This window comes from Peromyscus eremicus, chromosome X (genome assembly GCF_949786415.1).
Source record: "Peromyscus eremicus chromosome X, PerEre_H2_v1, whole genome shotgun sequence".
Taxonomy (NCBI): domain Eukaryota; kingdom Metazoa; phylum Chordata; class Mammalia; order Rodentia; family Cricetidae; genus Peromyscus; species Peromyscus eremicus.
The window spans coordinates 1,268,431-1,290,268 of NC_081439.1; the positions used below are offsets into that span (position 1 = coordinate 1,268,431).

A 21,838-nucleotide genomic window follows, 5' to 3' on the forward strand; every position below is an offset into this window, starting at 1 on the left:
CTTTGCCTCCTGAGTGCTGGGGTTAAAGGCATGTGCCACCACAGCCTGGCTGTATCCAGAATCTTTTTAGCTAAGTTCCAACAGGTAGCAGCTGACAAGGCAGAATATGTTTCAGAGTAACAAAGCACACTGTAGAAGGGTGGACTTACAGTAAGAACAGAATAGCTTAATAACTGGCACAAGACCTAAAGTTACCAACCGGGACAGATCTTAGGAAGGTAACGTCAATTGAAAACAAGCCAACTGCTAGGCATTTAACTACAATGTGACACCATTTCTGTAAAAAATTAACAAGACAATATAGTATTATACATTGCAGGCTCCATACTATATCAAAAAAATCTCACAGTAGATTCAAATTTTAAATGTTTGAGGAAGTATACATAAATATTACCACCTTAAAACAGACAATAGCTTAAACATAAATCTTTAGTGCAAGAAAAGAGTTAACAAAATTGAAAAACCAGCTGAGTAATCTGAGAGAAGATATTTTAACACATGAATGAGGACTTTATATGCTTACATGTTAAACAACAACACCAACAACAACATTTAAACCAGAGAGTAAAAGATAAAGTTCTCATTAGGAAACAGTGAACAAAGGATATAAGCAATCAGTACAGATTTAAAAAAATATTTAAATGGCTAATCATCACACAATATGTTCAACTTCATCACTAAATTGAGAAATACAAATGAAAAAAAGCCAGACAGACTGTTTTGCCCACCTGTTGTCAAAGCACTCAGAAGACTATGGCAAAAGTTCAAGGCCAGCCTGGGCTACAAAGTGTCTCAAAAAAAAACAAGCAATAATGAGCTATTCCCTAAAGGGATCAGATACATTTTTATACCGGTCTAAGTACCACACAGTGGCAAATGTGCTTTGCATGTTCTGCTTGATTAGATGCCCCTAGGGGCTTGACCCAGTGTTGGGAGTGAGGGACTCTTCAAGGAGAAGCTTTCTCCAATGCACAAAGCAAGGATTGGCCCAAGTGAGTTCTCTGGTGTTCTGTGAGGTGGGCTTTCCGACAGAAGCCCTTTCCACATTCCTGACATTCAAAAGGCCTCTCTCCTGTGTGAATTCTCTGATGCTCAATGAGGCGCACTTTCACATAAAAAGCATTTCCACACTCACTACATTCATAAGGCTTCTCACCAGTGTGAGTCCTCTTGTGTTGACGAAGGGATTTCTTCATGCTAAAGATCTTCCCACAGTCACTACATTCATAGGGTTTCTCTCCTGAATGAATACGCTGATGCTCAATGAGACGAGCTTTCACATAGAAAGCATTTCCACATTTATTACATTCATAGGGCTTCTCTCCGGTATGGATTCTCTGATGGATTCCCAGAGATGAGTGTACCCTGAAGGCTTTCCCACATTCATTACAATGATAGGGTTTTTCACCTGTGTGAGTTCTTTGATGATTATTTAGAGTCATTTTCATTCGGAAGAATTTCCCACATTGTCCACACTCATAGGGTTTCTCACCTGTGTGAATTCTTTGATGTTGGTTTAGGGATTTCTTTGCTCGGAAGTTTTTCCCACAGTCCCCACATTCATAGGGTTTCTCCCCTGTGTGAGTTCTCAGGTGCTGGGTGAGAGATATCTTGACACGAAATGTCTTACCACATTCATTGCATTTATAAGGCCTCTCACCAGTGTGGGTTCTCTGGTGGATTGTGAGGGTTGCCTTCTCAGAAAAGGTTTTCCCACATTCAGTACATTCATAGGGTCTCTCTCCTGTGTGTGTTCTGCAATGTAGAATGAGTTGTGACTTCCTGCCAAAAGATTTTCTACATTCATGACATTCAAAGGGCTTTTCTCCCGTGTGAGTTTTCTGATGAGCAATGAGGTATGACCTTGCACTGAAAGTCTTTGTACATTCACCACACTCATAGGGCCTCTCCCCTGTATGTGTTCTCAGATGTTCAACAAGGTTAGATTTCCTGCAGTATACTTTTCCACATTCATAACATTCAAAGTTTTTATCTCTGGTATGAGTCCTTTTATGTTGAACAAAACCTGTTTCTTCATGGAAGTCTTCCTCACATCTGTTATAATCAACATTTTGATTCAAAGTTTGAATACTCCGATACTGAAAAATGTTGTTCTCCAGCACAAGGGCATTACCCCCAATTGAACTGTTGCCACATAGCAGAGACAGAGGTCCTTTAAAAACAAGATGTGTGTCATTCATTCATGTAAAATCCCCAAATGGCTTCCCCTGTCATAATATAAAATACTTAACATAGTCTTATAATGCTATAATTTGCAGCTAGACACAGTAATTCAAACCAGTAATCTCAGTAATTGGAGACTGAAGCAGGAGGATCACAAGTTTCAGGACAACTTGGGCTGTACGGTGAGACCTGTCTCAGAAAAACAAAAAAAAGAAAAAAAAAAGAAAAGAAAAGAAAAAAGAAATCCACCTACAATTTGCCCCCTTGCTAATGCACAGACCTCTTCACTAGTCCCAGGATACATTTCTCAGGTAAAGATCAACATTCACAATTTTCTGCCTAGAACACACCAAATCTACATAGCTCTGTCTCTCATTTCACTGACATTTGTACACTAATGTTGACCTCACCAAAAACCTTTCCATGGATATAGTCCCTAAAAGTGCACATCAATGGCTGTCTATATTAATTTGGACTGCTTTTCTTTTCATCATCCAAAACACTACATATTTGTTTGTTTCTGGATGCCTTCTCTCACTAGATTGCAAGCTCCAAGAGAATAGAGATATTATTTATTCACTGCTGGATCCCAGTACCTAGAATGTGACCAGCATACATTTGACAGTCCTTTAAGTTTTGGTAGATAATTAAGTGAATATATGAACAGATGCCTGATATCAGAAGACATCAACAGCAATTAAGAAATGGAAGAATAGGGCTGGAGAGATGGCTCAGCCGTTAAACGCTAGGCTCACAACCAAAAATATAAGAAATGGAAGAATAAATTTCTAACATGAGGCAGAGATCAGTAAGTGCAACAGATAACATTATAAACATCAAAATACACTAGTACTAAGATGTGAGCATAATATTGGGGTAGATAATTTCGTTTAGTAATTTAATTTACTGAAGCATGTAAACTTTCTGTCCTTATTTCAAAGAGCCCAAGGCTCTAAAATGATTCCTGAAAAATATTATATAGGATGCCCTTTGACCTAAATTCCTGGGGTCTGGCTTCCCATGTGTTCAGTGTTTCTGGTTCTTGCTCACTCACCTGAGTAATCACGGCCTGAAGATTCCTCTTCTAATATCCACAGTTCTTCTCCCCTCTCCAACTTAAAGATCATGTCTGGTTTGGCCACGCAGAGGCCTGTTAATGGGAAATGGCACAGGACATGGGTCAAGAAGTTTGAGCTTTAGGGCATCTGATGGAGGAGGAAGGTACATCTTTCATGAGCTGCACAAGGAAGGGGCCCATTTAAACCTTACATTTGGGGACATGAGAACACATTCTTCCTGGAGCCCTAAACTGATCATTCAGCTGTAACTCTTAAATCTAAAACTAATATATCACTAAACTGCAGTGGTGGCATACATGACAGGAACCATATGCTCCCAGGGGTTACCCAGACACACTCATCCTCACCCACAGATGCCAAGTGACTGTAGGTCTCCAGCATCACATCCTTGTGCATGTTCCTCTGGGTAGAGTCCAGTCTGTGCCACTCTTGTTGGGTGAAATCCACAGCCACATCCTCAAATGACACAGATCCCTGTAATGACAGTCTACAGTGATCAGAGCAGGGGCAAGTTAGGGAGAACACATAGGTACTAATCTTCTCAGTGCAGCCCCATTGGGAGCTGAATGGAAAGAGCCATTCTGGATACCTTGGTCCATGTCTTACTTGATACTGTACTCTAGGGAGGAACCCTGAAAAGCTCTGGCACCATGTTAACTTACTAATTATTACACTGACAGTAGCACCTAGTACTTAGGAGGAAGAGATGGGAAGATCAGTGCCATCCTTAGCTACATAGCAGGTTTCAGGTAAGCCTGGGCTACAGGAAACCTTCTCTGAAAGAAAACAAAATAAAACAAAACACACACACACACACACACACACACACACACACACACACACACACGTATTAGGGCTATGTCTTGAACTTGGAGCCTTACATGTCATAGGACTATTATTTTATTTGTACAAACTTACTTGGTATTATGTGATAATTTGACATACACACACTGTATGTGTGTATGTATGTATGTATGTATGTATGTATGTATGTATGTATAAAAAAAGGTTGGCAAGATTGCTCAGTGGGTAAGATCCTTTGCCACCAAACCTAATAAACTGAATTCATTCCTTGAACCCACACAGAAGAAGGAGAGAACCAACTCTCACAGGTCATCCTCTTGACTTCTACATATTCACCATGGCAACACACATAAACGCACACTAAAAATTAGGTATATAAAGTAAGCTTCCAAGTATGGTGGCACACTCCTATAATCCTAGAACTCAAGAGGCAGAGGCAGAAGGATTGTGAGTTTGAGGCCAGTGTGGGATATACATAGTAAGTTCCAGGTCAGCTTGGGCGGTATAGCAAGACTCAGATTCAAAAAAAGAAAAAGAAGCTGGGCGGTGGTGGCACACACCTTTAATCCCAGCATTTAGGAGGCAGAAGCAGGCAGATCTCTATGAGTTCAAGGCCAGCCTGGTTTACAGAGCAAGATCCAGGACAGACACCAAAACTACACAGAGAAACCCTGTCTTGGAAAAAAAAAAAGAGAGAGAGAGAGAAATTGAAAAGGACTGAGGATGTAGCTCAATGCTAAAATGCTTGCCTAGAATGTAGAAGGTCCTAGGTTTGCTCTCCAGCTGTGTAAGATAAATCACATATGTATATATATATTATATGAAGAAAGAATATGAGCTTGAGGCCAGCCTGAGCTACATAATTCTAGGCTGACTTGTACTATACAGAGACTAAAAGAAAATATTGAGTGTGGTCTCCCACACCTATAATTCCACCACTTGTAAGGTAAAAGCAAAAGGATCAAGAGTTCAAGTTCAACTACATAGAGACCCTATCTCAAAACAATAATAATACCCTGGGGACTATGAAGTTAGATCACAAGACAGGAAGGTTTGAACACAGAATGTGAATTCATCAAACTACATACACTACAGTATGACAAGAAAAGTATGCTATGGGTCTAGGATGTGGCTTGTTTAAATGCACAAAGCCATGGGTTCTATGCCCAGTGCTCCATAAAACTAGGTGTGGTGATGCATATCTGTAATCCTAACATATCTGTAATCCTCGGGAGGCAGAGGCAAGAAAATTAGAAGTCCAAAGTTGTTCTCAGCTAAATATTAAGTTTGAGAACTGCAAAAAAATTTAAAAAAAGATTACCATCTAATTGTGTTTGGGTACTGGCTATGTTATCTTCCATTGTACATACTCTTCTCTCTACCTTTCCCAGCCTCTATTAATCACTATTGTACATTCCAATTAACCTTTATAACATCCACATGTAAGAGAATATGTAGAATTCCCACATCTAGCTTATTTACTTAACATAATGTCCTTCAGTTCCATCCACTTTACTGCAAATGATAGGTATATTCCTTTTTTTTTCTTTTTTTTTTTTCTTTTTCTTTTGGTTTTTTGAGACAGGGTTTCTCTGTGTATCTTTTCGCCTTCCCTGGAAATCACTCTGTAGCCCAGGCTGGCCTCGAACTCACAGAGATCCGCCTGGCTCTGCCTCCCGAGTGCTGGGATTAAAGGGGTGAGCCACCACCGCCTGGCCGGTATATTCCTCTTATGTCTCCTCGGTACTCTAGCTCAAGTAGTCTACTGTTCCCTTGCAGTGTACAATAGAAACAACTAAGATGTTCTTTAACCAATGAATGGCTAAAATGTGTTCTATCCACACCATGGAATATTACTTAGAATAAGAATGAACACCCGGTGGTGGTGGTAGCGTATGCCTTTGTGAGTTGGAGGCCAGCCTGGTCTATAGAATGAGATCCAGGAAAGGCGCAAAGCTACACAGAGAAACTCTGTCTCGAAAAAACAAAACAAAACAAAAAAAACCAAAAAAAAAGAATGAACAATCTACTGTGTCACATACAGCAATCTGTATGAAGTTATAGAGAATTATTCAGAGCAAAAAGAATGAATCCCCAAAAAGCACATAGTGCATGATCTGATTATATAACAGTCTTGAAATAATGCATCTGTACTATATTAGAGAACATATTAATGGTTGTCAGGGATTAAGAGACAGGAAGTAGTCTTGGCTTTTTTTAAAATAAATAGATAAATACTTTATTATATATATACATATATATACATATATATATATACATATATATACACCCTTTTTTTTCTTTTTTTAGTTTCTCAAGACAGGGTTTCTCTGTGTACCCGCCATGGCTGTCCTAGAACTCACTTTGTAGACCAGGATGGCCACAAACTCATGGAGATCCACCTGCTTCTGCCTCCTGAGAGCTAGGATTATAGGTGTGCACCACCACCACCCAGTGGTCTTGGCTTTTAAAGATAAAATAAGAGATACAGGTGCAGTTCAGTAATAGAGTACTTGCATAAACTTCACATAGATTCCTTCCCCCAGCATGGGAAAAAAAGGAGAGATCTTTGTGGCCATAGAAATGTTCTGTATGTGAGAATCCAAGAAATGATCTACAAAGGTTTCACAGGATTACTACTAGGGGAAACTGAGTAAACCACACACTGCAACTGAATCTATAATTACTTCGAAAGAAACACATACCCTGATATGGTGGCACACACTTGTGATTCCAGCACGTTGGAGACTGAGGCAAAAGGAATGCCATGAGTTCAAGGCCAGCCAAGGCTACATAACAAGATCCTGTCTCAAAAACCCCAAACAGAGTATTCTCCTTTCTATCCCCTCCCACCCTTGGGAGTTCTTTTTCACTTTTCTTTAATAAATCTATGCTGAGCTCTGTAGCAAGCTTTTTTGTTTGACTATCTTTGGACCGCCAGCCCACAAATAATGACCCAGAAACTTATTATTAATTATGAAAGGGTGGCCTTTAGCTTAGGCTTGTCTCAACTAACTCTTACAACTTAAATTAACCCATTTATATTAATCTTCATTCTGTCACACGGTGTTATCTCTCATCTTGCACTTCCTGTTTCCTCTCTCTGTCTGCTAGCAACTCTACCTTTCTTCTTTCCAGAGTTCTCTCTCTGCCTGGAAGTCCCTCCTATAACTCCTGCCTAGCTATTAGCTGTTCAGCTTTTTATTACACCAATAACAGCAACACATTTTCATACAATGTACAAATATCCCACACATTTCCCCTTTGTCTAAATAAAAAGGAAAGGTTTTAACTCTAACATAGTAAAACTATATACAGTAAGAACAATTATCAGGTAAGAATTACATTCACAATGTCCAGTCCATTTGCATTTGGCAAATTCAGAGAAAATACTCCATTATCTATCCTATCTTGGTGAGTCCAAAGTTTTGTATCTAATTCACGTTCTATCATATCTTATATTACCAGCCTTAAAATATCCTTTTAGACATTATAACATTTTCTTAAACAACTTTAGCTTTTATGTCTCTCAATCTTTTTTTTTTTGTTTGTTTGTTTGTTTTTGTTTTTCGAGACAGGGTTTCTCTGTGTAGCTTTGTCGCCTGCCCTGGAACTCACTCTGTAGCCTAGGCTGGCCTCATAGAGATCTGCCTGTCTCTGCCTCCTGAGTACTGGGATTAAAGGCGTGCGCCACCACCACCCGGCATGTCTCTCAATCTTATACACTTTACATCTCTTGTGAGTTTTTTTTTTCTGAATTTGGTTAACAAGGAAAGCTATAACTATAACTATCTCATCTTCAACACCATCAGAGACCTGAGAAGGATATAATATTACCTGAGTAAACAGGAAGTGCAAACAAACGACTTCCAAAAATTGTAAGAAATGACAGAAACAGTTGGCTGCCTAGACAGTCATTCAAGTTTCCTCTGCAACATTGGGGCATCCATCTTCGACCTAAAGGCATCAAATATCTGACAGACTTTTCTATGAAGCAGGAATTTTGAAGAATTGTCCTACCTTGTCTTAGCAAAGTTTGGTAGTTGCCTTCTTTTGTGTCTTGCTTGTTTAATTTGGACAGCATACTGTCAGCAGTCAAGGCAAGGGCAGTTTCTTGCCCAGTGGCTAACTTTGTCACAAAGAAAGCAAACTCCATACGGAATTTCTTCAATGTCCATCATCCATTTTTTGAAGTAAACTGATGCTGCCAGGAGCAGTGTCTCATTGTCATGAAAAGCTTTATGTTATTAAAATATCTTAAATGCTATATTCTGTAGGTTTGAAGACCATCTATCTATGTAAAATATATGTTTGACCTTCAAAGCATGCCTAACATAACTATAAGTTTGTTATAGATAACTAACTACTAACCTGTGTTTCTTTATTATCCTAAATAGCTTCCAAAGACTAGAACTTTACATCACATTTTTAAATGAGCTGTATAGGTACAATACGTTAAACAAGAGTAGAAACATATATATAGAATGTGTTCTAACACCCTTAAATTTGCATAAATACACAAAAATCCACACCAATATAAAATATTTCAGATTAACAGTTGCTTTTTTTAGTTTAAAAGTAGATTCAATAATCTACCCTTTAATTCTATAATTTCTATATCCCCATTTTTTTTCTGAAAGAGATCATTGAATCTAACCTCCTCATTGGGTGGAGGTGATGCACACCTTTAATCCCAGCATTTGGGAGGCAGAGGCAGGCAAATCTCTGTGAGTTCAAGGCCAAACTGTTCTACAGAGTGAGTTCCAGGACAAGCTCCAAAGCTACACAGAGAAACCCTGTCTCAAAAAGAAAAAAAAAAGGAATCTAACCTTCCTTGATTAGTTTACTCTCTTACCATGACTAGTAACAATTTGCAACCAAACCCCCTAAATGATGACAAACATCCATAACCCACAGAATGACCAAAACCACCTATCCCACCTCTTGGGAATGTGGGCATCATGTTCTTTAAATTACTTCCTGTTGCCTTGGGGCATTGGCATCTTTAGGGAACCCTGAGAAAATTGAGATAATGGTCAAGTCCTGGGAAAACTAGATGTAACATTTGTTGTGCAGTCTCTGTGCAATGAAAAAGTACAGGGCTTATCTGAAGTCCTAGCTAGAGTAGTCTGTGAGGCTGAACCCTCCCAGCTAGCAGCTTTGAAGTTGTTCTAGATGCAGAATTTTGAGGAAACTTCAACAGAGGCATTCTAAGGGGCTGGATCACCTGGGCTATTTGTCTTTATTGGTGTCTGGTCATTTCTTTTTCTGAAAATACACAAACTTTTAAAGGTAACATATATATCTGTATTAACACAAGTATAGAATGAGCAGTGTGTACAAGTCAGCTAAAGATGATTTTTTGTTCTATGTTTGAGCAGGTAAAAGGCATCTGTCAACTTTATAAGTCCATTTCAACTGCATAACCAAACTGTAATATAGCTCTCTATCCATGCCATTTGAAAGGGTGGCATGTCATGAGGACTCTGTAGCTAACAAGATTTATCATGTCTCATCCAGTCTCAGAGCTATTCCCATGCAGAGATCAGCATACATGTCACCTGTCCTATAGTCTTTTCTGCCTTCCTCCCTTATGTCTGCAACTAAGATCCTCAGAAGGTCTTTCCTAATCAAATCGGATCTTTATTAACTTTGAAGAAATCCATAGCTTTTTGTTTCCTGTAAAAACAAAAGCAAAACCTCTCCCCCAACACAACATATTTTCTGACTTCCATTTTAAAGTTAAAACATCCCCAAAATATACAGGCTGGTTTAATTTGGCAGCTCTTTTCACAATCCAATGTCTCTCAGTAGCTGTCATTTTTGCTTATTAGCATTTAAAATATTTAAAGTTAACAAAGCACTGTATATGATCCACATGCCCTATGTTATGGTATTTCCCATCCTTATGTGGCTTTTTTTTACATATATTACTTTACTCTCTCTTTAAAGACTTTACTTTTTTATTTTTAAGCTATTTATTTTTTTATGACTGTTTATACCCATTTTCTTTTCTTTCTTCAGCACCTAAGCACCTTTTTTAAGTATACTGTACCTTTTTAGAGGATTTCTGTGTCTGGACCTGGCTTTAGTAAGTGCCTGACACACTTTTTGACCACATGAGACAAATCTTAAACTGTTAGGTGGCAGCTAGGGCTTCCACTGTGCACTTCTGGTGGCTGGCTTCACTCCCCTCAGTTCCCTAGGAGCCTAGTCTCATGCAAGTGGGTACCAGCAGGAGCCACATTTACCACCAAAGTTCTGGGAAGTTGCTGAGCCCACTTTCCTGAGTTCCCATGAGTGGCAACCAACTGTTGTGAGTGCTCACAGAGAGGCCCAGGTGGCGACTGCAGTGGTGCCTGCTGGCGTGACTTCTCTGTCTGTGTGGTCATGCCCCATGTTGGAGTGATAAATGTAGTGGTACTTTTTTGTTGGGACTGCCAGCCTGCAAATAATGACATGGAGACTTTTTATTAATTATGAAAGCTCAGCTTTGGTTTAGTCCTGTTCCTGACTAGTTCTTATAACTTAACCCATATTTTTTTAATTTACGTTCTTCCTCGTGGCTCATTATCTCATCTCCATACTTCCCACCCTGCTTCCTCTGTGTCTGTCTGGCAACTCTACCTTTCTTCTTCCCAGAGTTCTCTCTCTGCCTGGAAGTCCCACTTACACCTTCTGCCTAGCTATTGGCCATTCAGCTTTTTATTACACCAATCACAGCAATACATCTTTACATAGTGTACTAATATCATACAACAGAGCTCTACTTGAAAACAAAACAAGCCAGGTGGTGGTGGTGGTGATGGTGGCGGCGGCGCACACCTTTATTCCCAGCACTTGGAAGGCAGAAGGTGGATCTTTGTGAGTTCAAGGCCAGCCTGGCCTATAGAGCAAGTTTCAGGACAGCCAGGACTGTTACACAGAGAAACCCTGTCTCAAAAAACAAAACAAAACAAAACAAAAAATAGCTAAAGAAACAACAAGCCCAAGAATGCAGCAGGGTTGTAGAGCATTTCTGGAACCTGCCTATAGCCCTGGGCTTCACCCCCAGCATTGATAAAGAAGAAAAAGAATAAAATAAAAAAACAAATGGTGTGTGTGTGTGCGCGCGCGCGCGCGCGCGGGAGGGAGGGGGGGGTACTTCTTACCTCAGCTGATCTGCTGGGTTCTTCTGAAATCAAGGCAGGAAATCTCTGGGGTGATTTCTCATTCGCTGACATGTTCACCCAGGACCTCAGCCCCTACTTCCAAAGCTGAAGAGTGCAGAAGATTCTGCAAGCCTCTAATAAGTTGTAAAGTTCAATGAGTCTACAGAGACAGAAGAAAGAAACCCTAAAACGACACCATCCATGTGTCTTAGTTACTGTTCTATTGCTGTAAGGACACATCACAACCAAGGCAACTCATAGAGTAAAGCGTTTAACTGAGGCTTGCTTACAGTTTCAGAGGGCTAGTCCATGATCATCTTGGTGGGGGGAGCATGGCAGCAGGTTGGTACAGCACTTGAGCAGTAGATGAAAGCTCACACTGATCTGAAAGTTGCCTACAGAACCAGAAGTTGGACCTGGTGTGGAACCCTCAAAGCCCACCCCCAGTGACACAACCTCCTCCAACAAGACCACACCTATTCCAGCAAGGCCACACCTCAATTGGGGACCAAACATTCAAATATATGTGCCTCTGGGGGCCATTCTCATCCAAACCACCACACCATGTCATTTCACACACTGACCTCACAGAGCTAAACACCACCAACTGAGATTTACTGTGGGTGGATTACAATATTCAACTCAACAGAATGAGCTGAGCCCATTATTCTCTGGTGCATCCATTAGGAGCTGCCCCTGCCCTGACCCAGCCAGGCTGTCAGCTGCAGCTAGAAGCAACTCAGGTGTCTTTTCAGAGACTTTACTCATGTGAACCCAGTATTTTTTTTCCTGAGACAGGGGGTCCCAAAAAGAAGAGACCATCATTCCAATTGAAGGGCCTAGATAAGGCAAACTACTCTTGACTAAGAGGGTATTTTTCTTATTCTTCATAAGAAAGAATAAGTCTCCATGGATTTATTTGGGAGCTGGATGGCAGACCCCAAAGATCAAAGAGTAAACAAAAAAATTACAATGGTATACCGTCCAAACTGGACATGCAGGACACAAAGAAAAGTGGCTGCCAAACTCTGCCAAGACAAGGCAGGACAGCCCTTCAAAATTCCTGCTTCATAGAGAAGTCTGTCAGATATTCTGCAGGACACAAAGGAAAAAGACTGCCAAAGTTTGCCAAGACAAGGCAGGGACAGTCCTTCAAAATTCCTTCTTCATAGAAAAGTCTACAAGATATTCTAGGCATGTAGGTTGAAGATGGGTGCCTCAGTGTTGCAGAGGAAACTTAGAATGTCCAGGCAGCCAGATTTCTCTGTCATTTCTATGGTTTTGGAAGTTGCTTGATCTGTGTTTTCTGTTTACTCAGGTAATATTATATCCTTCTGGAGTTTTTGATGGAGTTGAAGACTAGATAGTTATAGCTACAGTTTTCCTTAGTTACAATAGAAGATAAATTAGGTACAAAACTTAGGACTCACCAAGATAGGACAGATAACAGAGTATTTTCTCTGAATTTGCCAAATGCAAATGAACTAGATATTGTAAGTATAATTCTTACTTGATAATTGTTCTCATTGTATATAGTTTTACTATGTTGAAGTTAAAACCCTTCCCTTTTATTTAGACAAAAAAAGGAGGAAATGTGGAATATTACTTTAACTATGTAAAGATGTGTTACATTTGTTTATGTTGTGGAATATTACTTTCATTATGTAAAGGTGTGTTACTTTTGTTTATGCTGCATTTGTTTAATTATGTAAAGATGCGTTGCTGTTTTACTCTGCCTGCCTAAGGCACCTGATTGGTCTAATAAAAAGCTGATTGGTCAATAGCTAGGCAGTAGAGGGATAAGTGGGGCTGGCAGCAGAGAAAATAAGTAGGAGGAAGAAGAGAAGTGAAAGGAGAGAGAATGAGAGAGAAAGAGAGAGAGAGATGTCGGGGCCGGCCAGCCAAGCAGCTGCCAGACAGACAGACACAGAGTAGGGCATACAGAATGAAAGAAAGGTAAAAAGCCCTGAGACAAAATACGGGTGAAGAGAAACAGGTTAAATTAAGTTATAAGATCTAGCAAGAAGCCAGGCGGTGGTGGCGCACGCCTTAAGTCCCAGCATTTGGGAGGCAGAGCCAGGTGGATCTCTGTGAGTTCGAGGCCAGCCTGGTCTACAGAGTGAGTTCCAGGACAGGCGCCAAAACTACACAGAGAAACCATGTCTCAAAAAAAACATAAATAAAAATAAAACATCTTATACAATTCAGCAACTATTACTACTAATAAAAGTTCAAACTAAGCCGGGCATGGTAGTGCCATGGTAGCACTAGGGTGGGAGAGGCAGGCAGATAGATCTCTGTGAATTCAAGGCCAGATTGATCTACATAGTGAGTTCAGAGCAGCCAGAGCTACATAGTGAAACACTGTCTTAAAAAAACAAACAGCCGGGCGGTGGTGGCACACGCCTTTAATCCCAGCACTCGGGAGGCAGAGCCAGGCGGATCTCTGTGAGTTCCAGGCCAGCCTGGGCTACCAAGTGAGTCCCAGGAAAGGTGCAAAGCTACACAGAGAAACCCTGTCTCGAAAAACAAACAAACAAAAAAAAAAACAAAGGGCTGGAGAGATGGCTCATTAGTTAAGAGGTCCTAAGTTCAATTCCTTGCAATCACATGGTGGCTCACAACCATCTATAATGAGACCTGGCGCTCTCTTCTGGTGTGCAAGCAAAACACTGTATACATAATAAGTAAATAAATCTTTAAAATTTTCAACTAAAATCAGGTAAGAACTAAGTAACTCATATGAAGCAAAAATCACTTATGAAACATTGCCCAAAAAGCAGAATGATGAAGCTGCTGTTAGTAAAATTAGTAAATAGGGTTGAAGGTATAGGTCAGTCAGCATGAGGCCCTGGATTCAATTCCTAACAATACACACACACACACACACACACACACACTTAAAAAAAAAAGAATAAACTTCTAAAGTGGATGGGCTTACACAATTAAAGAAGTTTTTATTTTGTTTTTTTAATGAGCTGCAATGTAGTTCAATATAGTACAGCATTATTTTATTATACATAAGGCCCTGGGTTTTATCCCCAGCACTGCAATTCATTAACCAGTTAGTTGACAAATTAATGACCAGGCCAGGAATGGTGGCACATATCTTTTGTTTTTGTTTTTGTTTTTTTGTTTTGTTTTTGTTTTTCAAGACAGGGTTTCTCTGTGTAGTTTTGGTGCCTGTCCTGGATCTCGCTCTGTAGACCAGGCTGGCCTCAAACTCAAACTGCCCAGCTGGTGACACATGTCTTTAATCCCAGCTCTCAGGAGGCAGAAACAGGCAGATTTCCATGTGTTTGAGACCAACTGATCCACATAGCAAATTCTAGGTGAATCAGGTCTGTATAATGAGACCATGTCTCAAAAAACAACAAATAAAAAATGCTGTGGAATAATCCTTTTGTACACTCTGAATGTGTATTGCTCTCGCTGGTTTAATAAAGGGCTAACTGGCCAATAGCTAGGCAGATAGAGATTAGTCAGGAAAGCCAAACTGGGAGAACACTGGGAAGAAGAAATGTGGGTCACCAGTCAGATGCAGAGAAAGCAGGAGATGAACATGCTGTACTAAAAAAAGGTACTGCCATGTGGTAGAAAATGTGGGTTAATTTAAGTTGAAAGACCTAGTTAGTAACAAGCCTAAGCTATTGGCCAAGTATTTATAATTAATAATAAGTCTCTGTGTGGTTATTTGGGGAGCCAACTGGCAGGACAGAACTGACTGGTGGGACAGAGAAAACCCACCTACAAAAAAAAAGAAATGTCCACTAGAACTCAACATTGTTTTGTAAATTCTATATGATATGATCAGAGTAAATATTGAGAAGAAATTATAATTGCAGCTTTCTTTGACAGTGATATGATCTTTAATTTCTTTTTAGTTTATGTGTATGAGTATTTATTTGCATGTATGCATGTACATATGTGTACAGTGCCCACAGAGGCTAGAACAGGGCATCAGAACTCCTGTGAGCTGCATGTAGATGCTGGGAACCAAACCCAGGTCCTCAGCATGAGCATCAAGTGCTTTTAATGGCTGAACCTCTCTAGCTCCATGATTTTTTTCTTTTTCCTTTTGGACAGGGTCTTTAATACATATCCCTGGCTGGCCTAGAACTCACTAATGTAAACCAAGCAGGCCTAGAACTTGTGGTGATCCTCCTGCATTTGCCTTTTTAGTGCTGGGATTATCTAGCAGGCTCTGCTGAAAGGCTACTAGGACTCCTAATTTATACTGATAAAGAACTGATACAAGATAATATTAGAACAGCATGTTTTGTTGTTGTTATTTTGTTTTTTTGTTTTTCCAAACAGGGTTTCTCAATGTAGCCCTGGCTGTCCTAGAACTCCCTCTGTAGATCAGGCTGGCTTCAAACTCACAGAAATCCTCCTGCCTCTGCCTCCTAAGTGCTGGGATTAAAGGTGTACACCACCATCGCCTGGCTAGAAGAGTATTTTTTTTCTCAATAATAGTTACGGGAAAATGTAAATGATTTTTAAAATCCATTCATAAAATAGCAATACATATAATAAACAATGCTTAAATATTATAATATTAATGTAAATAATAAAATAGCAATAAATTTGCAGGGCTGGAGAAATGGCTCAGCAGTTAAGAGCACTTGCTCTTAAAATGGCTGTTAAGAGTACTCAGTGCTCATCTAGATAACCCAAAAATCAGTTCCTAGCTCACAACTGCCTGTAAATCCAGCTGGTCTCTGAGAGCACCTGCAGACATATGGCATACACGTACACAGACAAATATACAGAATTAAAAGTAAAATAAATCTTTTTCTAGACCTTAAAAAAGAATAAACTTGCTACAGGAGCTGGACCTATGCAATTACAGAAGTCTATTCTTTAAAAACAAAAATGAGCTGGGGGCAGGAGAGTTGGCTCAGCAGGTAAGAGCACTGGCTGCTCTTCCACAGGGAGCACACACAGGGGGCTCCCAACTGCCTGTAACTCCAGTCCCAGGGGATCTGACACCCTCTTCTGGACTCTTGAGGCACCAAAGGTGCACGTGATCAACAGACATACATTCAGGCAAAACATTCATACATATAAAAAGCTAGAAAGAACAACCATAGTAGTGCATATGTGCACATCTGTATCCCAGCACTACAAAACAGCTGTATCCCAGCACTACAAAACGGGGTACACAGAAAGGCCCTTTCTATTATTAAATTAAATTAAAAACAAACAAGGCCCCTTCTGCTCTCTCCTCCTCCCCCTCTCTCTCCTTCTCATGTGTCTCTTCCCAGGCCTGGCCACACTTTCTTCTGTCCCATGCCCCCATTCCCCCCAATGCCTCCTTCCCCGCATCCTCCTAAAAAGCTCTGATACTGGGAAAAAACAAGGCTGGCAGTGGTAGCTCATGCCTTCAATCCCAGCACTTGGCAGGCAGAGGCAGGCAGATCTCTGTGAGTTCCAGGTCAGACTGATCTACAGATTGAGTTCCAGGACAGCCAAGGCTACCCAGAGAAATTCTGTCTTGGAAAAAAAAAAAAAAACAAGGGTGGAAGAGATGGTTTAGCAGTTAAGAGCACTAGCTGCTCTTCCAGAGGACCTGAGTTCAATTTCCAGCACCCACATGACAGCTCACAACTGTAATTTCCAGTTTCAGGGGATCTGATACCTTCATACTTACATACATGCAGGCAAACATGAATGAACATGAAATAAAAATAAATAAATTATTTTTAAAAAAAAATTTAAAAAGACCAAAATTGACAAATGCAAAATAGTCACATAGACACAGCATAAGTCGATCTGTAAAAAATGTCAGACCTTAGCAAGGCATATGTCTGGAGTCCTACCTACATGGAAGGCTGAGACACAGGAGTATTACTTGAACCAATAGGCTAGCAAAACTCCATGCCAACAATAATAATAGTCAACCCTCCCAAAAGTACATCAAAAAATCAACGAGGGTAGGTGAGGTGTGACAAAAGACTGATGACCTGAGTCAATCTTGAAACCCGTGTAAAGGTGGAAGGAGAGAACCAATTCAACAGAGAACCAATTCAACAAAGTTGTCCTCTGACCTCCACATTGCCTTCTGACCTCCTCATCTGCCCTTTGGCAGGAGCTCCCCTGTCTATAGAAATAATAAAATTTTTAAAAAGAATCAGTCAATAGGATTGACCATAAAGCTCAATGATAAGATGATGTATACAAAATACTGCTAGATTGATTTTGTTTTATCTCACTGTGTAGCCTTAGGTTGGCCTCAAACTTGCAGCAATCCTCCTGTCTCAGCCTCCCATTGCTGGTATTGTAGGCTAGAAAAGATTCAAGCAGAAGTATGTGTTGTTACTGTTTTTAAAATAAAGGCTAGCTGGGCGGTAGTGGCGCACGCCTTTAATCCCAGCACTCGGGAGGCAGAGGTCGATCTTTGTGAGTTCGAGGCCAGCCTGGTCTACAGAGTGAGATCCATGAAAGGTGCAAAGCTACACAGAGAAACCATGTCTCAAAAAAAAACAAAAACCAAAAAAAATAAAGGCTGAACATTAATAATTGACACTCAATTTATAAGTTAGCAAAAGATTAAAATAGTACAGCTAAGAGTCAAAATTTAGGGAAACAGAAAATAGAGGCTTGCCAGACATGGTAGCACTGAGAATCAGTCTCAAAAAGGAAGGAAGGAAGGGAGGGAGGGAGGGAGGGAGGGAGGGAGGGAGGGAAAACAAAAGCACATCAAAGAGGATCAACAAATTAGCATGCTTCTGTAGAGATTGATGAAGAAAAATCGATGTTTGAAGCTAACCTGAACACCCCAGAGGTCCTTATTATCCACACAGACTTCCATTCGGTTTCATTCCCCACCAATGTCATAAAAAATTGGCAGTTTCTCACCTCCCAACACACACACATACAAATGCAACAAAGACATCATTTGAAAATCAGCTGAGTGACTTTCATGCCAAAAACCCTCTAGCACTCATTTTAGCGCTGCGCGCCAAGAGACTTAAACCGCATTTCCGTTTCCTGTCCTTGCCCGGTTATTGCGCCTTCTAGAGCCTTTGATTTTTGCACACAATCATAAGGGCTGAATGGTTGCAGTCTACTCACATTGAACAAGGAGCATTTAGGGATCTGCAGAGACTTTGGCTGTGGGTGACGTTATCAGGAGACAAGCATGGCCGCGCCAAGACAGTTCTCTGTGAGGGCCGCCATCTTGACACCTATTCCGTACAGCTGGCGGTTCACAGAAGGCAAGGCGGGGCGAGGCGGGGAAGGGGGCGCGGGGGGGGGGGGGGGGGGGTGCGGTGGCGTTCACGTCCCTCTCGAAGGCAAGCTGCCCGAAGAAGATCGTCTTAGGAACTGCACTCTGTAGGTCTGTGCATGTGCAGAGTTTAGCTAAGCAAAAGGAATCCCCTTATCCGTGAGCACCGAGTTGTATCCTAATCTAATATAGAGACAAATTGAGCAAGAGCCGGTAGGAGTCAAGATGGTACAATCCCCTCCTTGAAAGGTACCACTGGGATGAGGGGGTAAAGTCAGGCATCCGTGTGGACGATACCATTGGAGAAGATGGGAGGAAGCAGTCAAGATGATCAAGTACCCTCTAATTGGGCCAGAACTGCTAGGAAAGAGATTTGAATCTCCCTCAATCTCCACAACCACCATAAAAGGTAATAGTCAAAAGTGATAAACCGCTAACAGCCTCTGGTACAAATAACTTGTGTTTTCCAGCACACTGCTGATGGAAAAAAAAAAAGAGTTATAAACATACTTTGATGAAAATGAGCAGCAAACCATGCTTTCTTTCTTTCCTTCCTACTTTCTTTCTTAAATTTCTTCTTTTGGTTTTTAAGACAGCTACCTGATCCTGCCTTGATCTTCTGATCCTCACATCTTTCTTTGATGCTGGGATTGTAGATATTGGCCATCATGCTAGTCTTCCCCCACCCCCCACCCCACCCCCGAGACAGGGTTTCTCTGTGTAGCTTTGGTGCCTGTCTTGGAACTCACTCTGTAGACCAGGCTGGCCTCAAACTCACAGAGATCTGCCTGGCTCTGCCTCCCAAGTGCTGGTATTAAAGGCCTGCGCCATCACCGCCCGGCCATAGCTAGTCTTTTAATTAGATATTCACAGGCCTCTTTTGGCAGATGTCAGGGTTTCAAGTTCAAATCGCATCTCAGGGTTCTTATGCTCTCTTATCAGAAGAATCCGACAAAGGCACAGTTCACAGGAACAAGGCCTTTTATTCTTATGATCCAGTTCAAGGCAGAAAGCATATCAAGAAGAATGTCTCAGGGCTGTCTCAAATGAGAGAAAAAGAAACAAAGATTTTACAGTTTTTCCCAAGTAGAAAGGACCTAGTTCTTGGAACCATCACATGTAGATGTAGAGTTCATCTGAGCCTGCACTCACTCTCCTATCATGTGTGACATGTCTCATTGTTATGTTGAATCCCCACAAAATGGATTATTATTATTATTATTATTATTATTATTATTATTAGGTGAATTTATTACCGTACAATTATTCTACACATGAGGGTGTCACTCAGGAGAATGTCTCTAAATTTTTTTGTTGCCATTTTCTTTTCCTATATAAAAAAGGCTGGGCCGAATTGCACATGTCAGTAATTCCAGCTACTCAGGAGGCTGAGGGAAGAGTATTGTAACTTTGAGATCAGCCTGGGATACAGAGTAAATTAAAGACCAGGCTGAACAACTTAGTAAGACCCAATCTCAAAAATTACAAGAAATGGGGCGCTGGAGAAATGGCTCAGTGGTTAAGAGCACTGGCTGCTCTTCCAGAGGACCTGGGTTCTATTCCCAGCACCCACATGACAGCTCACAACTGTCTGCAACTCCAGGGATCTGACACCTTCACACCAACATACATAAAATAAATTTTTAAAAAATTACAAGAAATGAGGCTGGAGAGATGGCTCAGCAGTATTGGCTGCTCTTGCAAAGGACTCAGGTTTGAATCCCAGTACCCACATGGCAGTTCACAGTCCTCTACAACTATAGTCCCAAGAGATCTGATACCTTCGTCCAGCCTCTGCAGACACTACATGCACACGGTGCACAGACATACATACATGCAGGCAACACACCCATACAAATAAAAAAACAGAAAAAAAAATTTTTGGCTTTTCAAGACAGGGTTTCTCTGTATAACAGTCCTGGCTGTCCTGTAACTTGCTTTGTAGACGAGGCTGGCCTTAAACTCACTGAGATCCATCTGCTTCTGCCGCCTGAGTGCTGGGATTAAAGGTGTACACCACCACCACCTGGCCAAATATATATATATATATATATATATATATATATATATATATATATATATGTTTTAAGCTTGGTAATGGTGTAGTGGTGATACATGTCTTTAATCCCAGCACTTGGGAGGCAGACGAAGGTGGATCTCTGAGTTTGAGACCAGCCTGGTCTACAGAGCAAGTTCCAAAAAACAACCACGGCTATTACACAGAGAAACCCTGTCTCAAAAAAAAGAAAGAAAGAAAGAAAGAAAGAAAGAAAGAAAGAAAGAAAGAAAGAGAAAGAAAATAAAACATTTTAATTTCTTTTTATTATCTTGTTATATGTATGAGGGTTTTTTTCCCAATGCATATATGCCTATGTATCGTGTGTGTGACTGGTGCTTATGGAAGCCAGAAGAGGGAGTCAGATCCCTTGGAACTGGAATTACAGATGGTTGTGAGCTGCCATGAGGGTGCTGGGAATTGAATCCAGGTCCTCTGGAAGAACAGCCAGTGTTCTTTTTTTTAAATTTTTTTTTATTTTATAATTAATTTAATTTTACATATCAGCCACAGATTTCCCGTCCTTCCTCCTCCCACCCCCAGCCTTCCCCCCCAATCTGCCCCCCACTCCCACTTCCTCCAAGGCAAGGTCTCCCCTGGGAAGTCAGCCCAGCCTGATAGATTCAGTTGAGGTAGGTCCAGTCCCCTCCTCCCTACACCAAAGCTGTGCAAAGTGTCTCAGCATAGGCCCTAGGTTCCAAAAAGCCAGCTCATGCACCAAGGACAGGTCCTGGTCCCACTGTTTTGGGGGCTTCCTAAACAGTTCAAGCTAATCAACTGTCTCACTTATCCAGAGGGCCTGGTCCAGTTTCAAGGGGGCTCCTCAGCTATTTTTTTTAATGCCGAATGCCTTTATTGAAGGAGGGAGGAAGTCTTGAATACAGGCTTACAGCACAATGGGAGAACCCCAAAGGGCAGAAGTTCGCTATAGATGTTTTACAATCTTGCATCTAAGCTGTTAACGCCCATTGTGCAGGATACTTAGACAAGGAACTTCCCTTAAGTATTCAGGAGGGTGAAACCCGGGAGGGAATTAGCATAGGGAGGATATCAAGGTCAAGGTCAGCAAGCAAGGCAACAGTTATCCAAAATGGGGGCCAGGACCCTACAGGTCCTCCTTTTACTAATAAATGAGCTTCTGACTTAGGTTGCATGGGACGTCAGCAGGTCACCTTACCCATCATGGACACACCTGCCCAGGCCACACAGGTGCTCTGTCTTAGGTTGGTGAGCACCCCGCAGCAGCCAGTGTTCTTAACTGCTGAGCCATCTCTCCAGCCCCAGCAAAAATATTTTTTTATTATGAAAATAAACTAGGCATGGTATCTGTCAA

General features: G+C 41.0%; 1 protein-coding gene across 1 annotated transcript; it reads right to left on the minus strand.

Moving 5' to 3' along the window:
• Positions 1-473: 473 nt before the first annotated feature.
• Znf157 (zinc finger protein 157) lies at positions 474-11,290 on the minus strand. Its single transcript, XM_059251136.1, has 4 exons — positions 11,219-11,290; positions 3,611-3,737; positions 3,239-3,334; positions 474-2,173 (listed from the first exon to the last, which is right to left on the minus strand). The coding sequence occupies exons 1-4, from the start codon at positions 11,288-11,290 to the stop codon at positions 948-950; spliced, it is 1,521 nt and encodes a 506-aa protein (XP_059107119.1). The 3' UTR covers positions 474-947.
• Between the last annotated feature and the right edge of the window lie 10,548 nt (positions 11,291-21,838).

Coding starts and splice junctions, on each gene's coding strand:
- Znf157 (XM_059251136.1), bottom strand. CDS start 11,290: ATGTCAGCGAATGAGAAATCACCCCAGAGATTTCCTGCCTTGATTTCA. Junction 3,738..11,218: donor AACCCAGCAGATCAGCTGAG/GTAAGAAGTACC, acceptor CTGTCATTACAG/GGATCTGTGTCATTTGAGGA. Junction 2,174..3,238: donor TTCAGGCCGTGATTACTCAG/GTGAGTGAGCAA, acceptor TTGTTTTTAAAG/GACCTCTGTCTCTGCTATGT.